The following is a 9,347-nucleotide window of genomic DNA, read 5'->3' as shown; positions in this document are numbered from 1 at the left end:
AGAGAAAATATTACAGGTGTATACAAAACACTTTATATCTCACAATCTCAACCAGAGTATAACCGAGAATATATATTTATCTAACTCACAAGAAAACCCCACACTCAAGAATATAACTCTTTTTTCTTTGCTCTCTCTTTTTTCAGATGCTGAAAAGCTTGTTGGGATGATCTAAATGAAGTGGTAAGCTACCTATTTATAGGTCAAACCATGGGGTGAACTCAATACAAGATTTTCCATCAAATACGGCAGCTTTAGTCAAGAATGATTAGTCGAATCTCTTCTCTTATACTTATCTGGTATTAAGGTTTTAAAATATTATTGGACCCTCCTCAAACGTGAGACAAAATTACATTAAAGTTTTAAGGAGTTGCAATTGAGCTCTACCTTTTGGAAATTGTGATTGACTTATATTATTCGAGATCATTATTTCACAAGCGGGCTTTGTATACTCACTAATAAAATTGGATTTCTCGTTTTCATCTTGTATATTCACAAAAAAGCACATCATCCACCTCATTGTCGGCCTTGGAAAATTCTTTTGGATTCATAACAAACCAGTGTCTTATAATGGATTCCATCTACAAAACGTTGTTGTGTAAAGAAAATGCTACAACTTTCTCGGCTTTTTTCTTAAAATAATATAAAAATAAAAAATGTATATAAAGATATAGCGATTCCAGATTCAAAATAATCCTTTTATTTTTTAAAATAATTAAAATTTAATTAAAAAATTATTGAATCCGGTACAATCTGACACGGATTCTTATGAATCCGGTACAGATTATACTGGATTGTTATAGATTTATAGATGGCATCAAATTGCTATATTTTTACATATATTTTTTTTAATATTATTTTAAGAAAAAGCCCAACTTTCTCTCTCAGAAATTAGAATCTCGAAAATGAATATCCACATCCTCAGTAGCATCTCAAAGATGTGAATACATGTACCAAAAACCCCATAGATTCTTAACCTCACGGAGTTCATACATATGATACCCATCGTGCTTCCAGAATCAACAGATAATGTGGGGTGTCAGTTTAAATATTTAGGCGTTGGTCCTCAAGAAGAGTATTTGTAATCTCTAAACGAGTCAAATGAATCTTAAAACCTAAAATCAAAACAGAATATATCACCTCAACGTCAGCAAAATCATTAGTCAAATAGAGCTCCCTCCTCAAATTATGAGGTTTTCTTCCTGCGGATGTCTCTTCTGGAATAACATACCACCATGACCGGAACCAATAATTACCGTCTACATCTTTCCACAAACTACTCAGCCCCCAAACATCATAAATGAATATCATTAACAAGTAAATTTTAATATTTTTACAGTTAATTAAAAAAATTTTACGTACCTTTCAATATGAGCAGCCCACAAATCGCTCGAAATTAGCTTTTCCCTTGCAGTCCTAGCCCTCTTTTTCCCCTAAGGCGGCTCCGGGAACTCTACCTTTTTCCGTGATTTCCTCACCACGCAATAATTACAAATCCAACTTTCCACTGGAACCAACTTGTTTAATTTAATATTAAATTTTAAAATAACCCAAAAATTTATCACTCGAACCAACTTGTCTATTTAATATTAAATTTAAAATAACCCAAAAATTTATTTGTAACGGTCTCTCGGATCTATTTTTTGTGACGGATTCCAATCCGATTTATGAAAAATATTATAGTTTATGCTAAAATATTTATTTTATTTTAAGTATGGATCATTTTGACATGTCTCACGGTAATAGATTTGTGAGATCATCTCACAAGAAACTTATTATTAAAAGTTCATATAATTTAATTCACAAAAACTTTTTTACGATAGTCTCACAAATCAATTTATGATATGGATATTTTTTCTCACCCGACTTATGAAAAAATATTATTTTAATATTTTGGATTAAAGTTAAATATTTATAAAATTTCATAGCAAAACTGTTATTAGTGTAATTATCTTATGAGTTGTGCTATCATATTTGTCTTGATTTTTTGAACTTAAGAGGAACAAATGTTAATCCAAATACATTGTACCGCAACCAAACCAGAATTGAAATCATTAGGGCCGAAGATGGAATCGTATCAAAGCAATTGGGTTTCATTTGAACAAAAACCGAAACAAGTGGTTGATTTGATTATATACATGGCGGTTCAGTGTCAAACCCGAAATATCCACTGATATAAAGATATTCTAAATAAGTTTACTTGGTTGGAGTGACTGATTATTTTTTAATAATAAATTGTTTGGTATCAGTATGATATTACATTGCATTTGCCCTGTTAAAAGTAAATCATACCTACGAAATGCTTCCACAATCACATTAGTATTCCTAAGCACCAAAAGTCCTTTGTTCGGCTTTCCCGTCATCATTCTTGGGGTATTATTATTAACGTGTCACATTTCTATTTCTCCAAGTTTCCTGTCCAAAGCTCCAGAAACAAAAAAAAAACGCCTAGCTGTTTTTAGACCATCACAATGCATACACACCACATGAGGCCTAACCGAGATTGTATCAAAACTGTCCGTCAGCTATTGAGGGGTCATCGATCTCAGATTTCTCCAGGTGTTGCTCCAAGTTGGCATGTTTACTCTAGCGCATTGCATTTCTCGAGAAAAACAAACATATTGACACTTGTCACTTGCTAGCAGCACAAACTTCATTCGTATTCAAACCAAATCAACTTGATGATTCCTTGAATGCCCTAAAAATGTTGTCCTGAAGCTGTCGCAACCATTTTAGAAGATAAATGACTTTCTTGAGCTTTGAGACACCATGCCTTCACTGGAGACCCCAGTCTCAGTATGGTGTGATATAACATTAAGCTTCGCGCGTTCTTTCTGCAGAGATTCCTCGTCCATGCTCTCTGTTCCTTTCACTTTAATCTTGACAGGTTTCCCAAGTTTTGATTTGTCTTTCATTTTAGAAATCTCGACTGCTCTAGCACAAACAGGAAAGCCTTGGTCGTCCCATGACTCCAAAATCACACCAGATCCGATGCAGGTTGAACCTTGGTAAAAGGCGGTGAATTGCCCAGCAGCCAGACCTTGATCATCTTCAGATAATTTGACTATTGCGATTTCATGGCCATTTTTATCAATTTCTATTTCCAGATCACAATTGTAAAAACCAGGACCATGTCGGACCTGAAATGGTTCAAAAGTCACTGGCTATGATGATATCTCATCAATTAAAAAATATAGTCCCAACTTGTCACAAAAAGCTCATGTATTGAAAACAGCCACTCTAAAAGAATAAATTGTCATGAACTAGTGCGCGGCCACCACTCCGCACATGTAATGGAATATACACAATAATCAACTTCAAACTAAGAAAACCATGAGGCCAGTGACAACTAGTTGGCCAACAAAAGGAATTAAGAAAATCACATTACGGGATTTGATAATAGTTCACTTAATTATTTTAATACTGAACTAAATTACATTTAGCTTTCATAAAACTGGCCTACTTACTCGATCACATCAAAAAATTGAACACAAAATTTAAAAAAATAAAATCTTATTTTATTTCAATAATGATCGAAATAATCAGATAATAGTTTTTTATTATATAATCCGACAAGGTCCTTATCAGTTAATAGTTTTCTGAAAACAATATTAATTAAATGATTCTAACATCATGGGATTATGAGAAAAATCAATGGAATTGATATTTTGGATTATATTTTATAACTCCACAAGATCTCTGTTAATCCTTAAAAAGTAGTCATGTTCATAAAACATCGACACACCACACTAGTGACTGATCTTTGATGTTCTATGAAGGGGACTGAGAATATAATGTAGATAAAATGTCCAAAAAACTGACAGAACATTGTACCTTGCATCTGAGTTGAGGGATCTGCCTTGAAGGAGAACCATTAAACCATCTTAAGGATCCTACACGAAATATGCGCCTTCTTTTGTCAACTGAAAAGTAGTTTCTCGACACAAATACCACATTATTTTTTATGTCTTTCTCCACAACATACCTATATAATAACCAAGCCAATTTTCAGACCAACTAACTTTACGTGAAAGGAATATGTTGTACTGGTGTTACAATGTAAGCACAATACAGCACTAATCTAGGACATGAAAGTAGTAAAATATTACAAAAAAGTTATACCAAGGTCCACCAGGAAGTCGTAATCCTTGACGTTGGCCAATTGTGTAGAACCAAAAGCCTCGGTGTTTCCCAAGGAAATCTCCTGTCTCAGCTTCCAATATCACACCTTCTTCTTCCCCTATATGTCTAGCAACAAATTCACTAAACTTTATCTGTAACCAAAACACAGATGGATATTTAGATGGCAGAAACTCAAATACCATCAAAAGAGTCAGAACAACAAGTCTGATATATAGAAATATAGCAAGAAGTTTTGTCAGAGTTTGATGAGTTAAAAGGTTACGGCTCAGACAATTTAAAGCCCCATCGGTTCTGAAGCTATTTTAAATATCATCATTCACTGCCATTTTGGGTGGTGGCAAAACGAACCTTTCCAAGAAAGCATATCCCCTGTGAATCCTTTCTATCTTGATTTGGTAATTCAAACATTTTGGCGAGTCTGCGGACTTCTTCCTGAAAAATTGACATTGAAATGAATTTAAGACCTGAATATACATCTATACTAAAGCAATGGAAGGAATCATAACAAATCTGATCCATAGACGCTAATATCCCTTATATCATACTTTCAACAAACACGGAGAAGGATAGACAGTTGCTGGAAAAAAAATGCACTAGCTTGCTCTTGCATTAAATTATTCATAAAATTCTCTAGCTGACTGATAAACCCAAATCTTATTAAGATTTTAGGGATTTTATTTTATAATATTTGTGCTTATCTGTAATTATTATCCCTAATTATGTGTTTATCTGAATTAATTTTATAATATTTGTAGATTTGAATAAAAGAGGAAAAAAAGTCTAATTTGGGAGAAAAGATGATTACAAAACTTCAAAGGAAACAAAATATCAAAAGAAAAAAAATAAAATATTTTTATATTTTATTATCTTGAGAATATTGAAGTTTGGAAAAAAATCTGTGCAGATCTTGATAAATAAAATCTCTACAATCTTATCTACAATTTTTGAAATTAACAAGGGCTTCAAGGAGTTGGAGGATTAGGCTCATGAAGAAATATAAAAGGCATAGTAAGTGAGCAGAACAGAGGAGGCGCAAAAAAGAGAAAAAGAAAAAGCAGCGCGCGAGCGGGAGCAGGCAGAGGAGAGAGACGTGAAGGTGGGGGAAGGAAGAGAGCAGAATAGAGGAGGAGAGAGAAGAAAAGAAAGAAACATGGAGGCAGAAGCGTACATAGAAGAAAAGGAGGCAGAGGAGAGAGAACGGTAGAGAATAGGCAGAGGATAGACACATATAAACGAAGAAAAGACGGAAGTGCATGACAGAAGTGAACAGAAGACTACACGGAAGACAAAAGGCAGAAGAAGGAGGAATTACTCAACACACACCAAAAATCACTGAGAATTCCTCTAATTCCTTCTTTATTTTGTTTTCTTCTATGAAATTAAATATGACTTTTCACTTTTGTTTTGAATTCATGGAATGATTTTATTTAAGCTAAGACCACGATAGGGCCAAACAATACTTTGTTTGATATTTGGTTTTTTTTTTCAATACATTATTTTTCTTGATTTTAATTATCGATTGATGTTGATTTAATATTTCTTGTTAATAGCATGATCAACTATTTACATGTTTGTTGATTAATCACGAATCGAAAGATGATTAGTTAAATATAGCAACAAAGACGTCATCAACACATGGTTAAACTGACTAGAAATAGTATTCGGTTTCAGTGTGCGGTTTTAGGTGAAAACTGAAATTCTACAAAGATTTAATGCATTTAGATCTAATTAAATTCAACTATAAATAATTGGACCGTTAGATTTAAATAGGTTTATTAACTCGAGAAATCGTTTAATAAATAAAATTGGAGATTTCACCGTGATTGTCAAGAATCAAATAATTAATTGAATTTTAACACATGTCAACATAGTAGAGTTTGGTACCATTGTGTGTCTTAGTTATTTGAAGTTGAATCTCTCCTTGATCGTTGAATTCGTCGTTTTTAGTTTCAATTATTTTATTTAATAGTTTAGATTAATCATTCACATATCACCTTTTATTTATTTTGTCTAGCTTAAGTTAAGCGATAAAAATTCTAGTAATTAAATATTAGTCTCTGTGGGATCGATACTTGGACTCATCATCCATTTACTATAATTTGACCTAGTCCGCTTGCTAGATTTATTCCCAACCGAAATCGTCGGGCACTGACCTTTGAAATACACCCAAGAGGGAAAATGAGTCCTTTAAGCTGGGACTGAGAAAGGTGAGAAAGAAAATAAGTTTGATCCTTGACCTGAAACATCGTAATTGGGTGGTTTCATGGTCATTCAAACAGCAATGAGAATATGAAAATAATATTCAAAATGTCATAAACATAAGAAAGAAAAAATGATGTTGCTTATGTACCATATCTTTTGACAGTTCCAAAGTAGAAGGCTCATCTTTACTACAACTATCTGGATGAACAACCTTTGCATAGTGTCCAGAGGCAACAAAGTCAAATTTCCTGCCACCGACGGCATCCACAAATGCACCTATCACCAAAAAACAGACAGCATATATATGACTTACACAATACGGCCGAAGAGAATATATGTTGAGGATTTAAATTACTGACCGAATTTGATTCTTGTATTGCAAAGAACATCTGGGTTTGGAGTTCGACCATGTCGATACTCCTCGATGATATATGATACCTACAACATCAAACCAGAAATCAAAAAATTCCTTTGCCTGGAGATCAATTTGCCTTAGATATCTGTATCTTATGTTATATTTTTCTAGTTGTCTGGAAGATAGAAACATTTGAAGAGAAATGACTAGATAAATGACATATTTCATTTACATGGTTTGCAAGTTAAGGTCTTATTACATCCATAGATAAAGGCAGGCACAAGAACTAGTTTAGAAGCACAACTAAGCATAAAAATTTTGAATCGCAAACCTATGAGGCTGTTGTTTCAAACACGGACACGTACCAGACAACTTGGTAAAGTCAGACATCTCACCAATCAAAGGAGAAGACAAGAAAACCAATTTGATGAGCGGCATGTAGAATAATGAGAAGTGCAAAGCATAAAATATTGCATTTGTTCTGTAACAGATTCTCTAATTTTATTTTTTCCCTTCCAGCTTCCTTCAACCAGTACCAAGCTGAACAAAAGGATCAGCTGTGTTTTGGGTATGCCTCAGTTCGATGGTTAAAAAGACTTTAAAAGTGGATGGCAAGGCCAAAAATGTAATCGAAATCAAGATTGAAGTGTTTAGAAACTCAGGAAATTTTTATCATGACAAACAGTTGAGCTGGTGAAAGCGAGCAAATATTTACCACGTGACTCCAGTATTCATCTGTTAAATGCACAATTTCCAGAGGAACATCAACCTGCAATAAACTAAATGATTAAAATTGATGTCATTCTAAATTAAAAACTGAGTTGAAACAACCGACCTCAAACTATATCAATAGTAGCACAAACACTGATGGGATTTGTTGACATTGATTGATAATCGACTAAAGGATGACCAAATGTGACTTTTTGGGCCCCAATGGGATACTTTCAATTTCAACACTACGGTTCACATTTAGCATAACCATTGAAAAGTTATTCCATCATTTCCTATTAATATAGTTACACATTTTCTAGGTCAAGTAGCATATTGAATTGTTCATGTTGTTGATATAATATATCCCACTACAAACAAGGAACTATTCAAGAATGGTCAAATTTCATAAATTGTAGCCACAAGCAGAGTATTCAAAGATGAACAACTTTATTTTCCAGTAGCATGCGAAGGACAACTTCATTTCGTTGGAAACTTGGGAAATATCAGAAGATGCACAAATTCACAAATGGATAAGGTATAACCTGATGACAAACAGATTTTGCATACTTTAAATCTTCTTCCCATGGGCATTCAGACCAAAAGTTCTCAAAGTCTTCCTACAATAATGTAGTGATCACAAGATAATTAGAGTTTACAGTGTTGACTAACGAGCCCAAAAGAAAAATTATGATTACATGCTTTTCTCTGCATTAAAAGTTCAGATGTTTGAGACCTTCAAGAGATTCAATCATTCTTGACCGACCAACAATACACAGGCATATCATTTACATATGGTAAAATAATGAATTTGTTTACTTTAACAGATATAACACAACTGAGCAGCAGTAACACTAAAACTCATAACGGGTTTCAATCAAGCTTCTGTATAAGAGAACTGCTTACTATCAGCAGGTTTTATACACTCTCTCTCTTTTTTGCAATTGGATCTATACTTGGACACTTGTGTACATGGAAAACTTATTATGGTTGCATTTGGATTGAATGATTTGAATTTGAGAAAGTACCTATATTTTGAAATCCACGGCAATGACTCTGAGTATTTGAAATCAATTCTCGTCCAAAACAAACCAATAGATTTTTTATTATAGAACCAAATGCAACTTATAACTATTTTCACGAACAACCAAGGGATAGATAATTGGATCACCCCTCTTTAATACTACAGTACCTTAACAATATAGTTACGATGCCTCACACCATATCAATTACCACAATACTGAACTAGCTGACCCACCAAGACACAAGACCACCTGAAATAAAGCATAAAAAAGAGAGAGGGAGAACACCTGGAACCAAATTTTAAGATAGAAAGCCGTGCAGGAATGACCGGCGGCGTGGAGAAGGCGGAGGGCGACGCTACTGTCGACGCCCCCACTGAGAAGTAAGGCCACATTGAGCGGTTTCTTGTCGGGTAAGGAACACGACAGGTATCCAGGGACAATCGTCGTAGGATTCCAGGCACAGGGAGCAATTAGTGATGAAGACAAAGATTCTGAGCTGGAGGATAAAGAAGAGAGCGGCCTAAGTGTCGCGTAGAGAGGTGGAGATTTCTGAGCAGTGAGAGAAACAATTAGCCGGATAAAAGCAGCGGTGGACGTGGATATACGGCGGCTGTATGGCTTAGGTGGAAGGGAGTAGAGAGCGGAGGGGAGAGTACTTCTCAAGAGCATGTTTGATGTTCCATTCAAGGTTTAGGTACAGGCTTAACTATTACGAACCGTCAATAAAGCTGCATAGCACTCAAATGAGACAAAAAAAAAAATATCATCTTTTACTTCAACCACCAGCATAAATTTGTTGGATAATTACACCGAACGATGGCGATCATAATAATAATATAGTATCAAAAATTATGGAATAAAATAATCAACAAAAACAAAAAAATTTATGTGGTTCATCTAACATAAGCTACGTC

The 9,347-nt window shown here is 34.3% G+C and overlaps 1 protein-coding gene across 1 annotated transcript; it reads right to left on the bottom strand.

Annotated features, from left to right (window-relative positions):
* Window positions 1-2,227: 2,227 nt before the first annotated feature.
* On the bottom strand, window positions 2,228-9,205 carry LOC140991599 (uncharacterized). The gene is made up of 10 exons (XM_073461655.1): window positions 8,719-9,205; window positions 7,954-8,028; window positions 7,416-7,469; window positions 6,705-6,783; window positions 6,494-6,621; window positions 6,297-6,380; window positions 4,492-4,575; window positions 4,123-4,274; window positions 3,835-3,985; window positions 2,228-3,140 (listed from the first exon to the last, which is right to left on the bottom strand). Exons 1-10 carry the CDS (start codon window positions 9,100-9,102, stop codon window positions 2,733-2,735), a joined length of 1,599 nt encoding a protein of 532 aa, XP_073317756.1. The 5' UTR covers window positions 9,103-9,205; the 3' UTR covers window positions 2,228-2,732.
* Window positions 9,206-9,347: the final 142 nt, after the last annotated feature.

The sequence above is a fragment of the Primulina huaijiensis genome, chromosome 13, assembly GCF_012295235.1.
Source record: "Primulina huaijiensis isolate GDHJ02 chromosome 13, ASM1229523v2, whole genome shotgun sequence".
NCBI lineage: Eukaryota > Viridiplantae > Streptophyta > Magnoliopsida > Lamiales > Gesneriaceae > Primulina > Primulina huaijiensis.
This window is presented reverse-complemented; position numbering and strand designations above follow the sequence as displayed.

Excerpts from the sequence above, each read along its gene's own strand:
- LOC140991599 (XM_073461655.1), bottom strand. The coding sequence starts at position 9,102 with ATGCTCTTGAGAAGTACTCTCCCCTCCGCTCTCTACTCCCTTCCACCT. Across the intron at positions 7,470-7,953 it reads CAAAATCTGTTTGTCATCAG|GTTGATGTTCCTCTGGAAAT; the intron begins GTTATACCTTAT and ends AGTTTATTGCAG. Across the intron at positions 4,576-6,296 it reads CTCTTGGGTGTATTTCAAAG|GAAGAAGTCCGCAGACTCGC; the intron begins GTCAGTGCCCGA and ends TCAATTTTTCAG.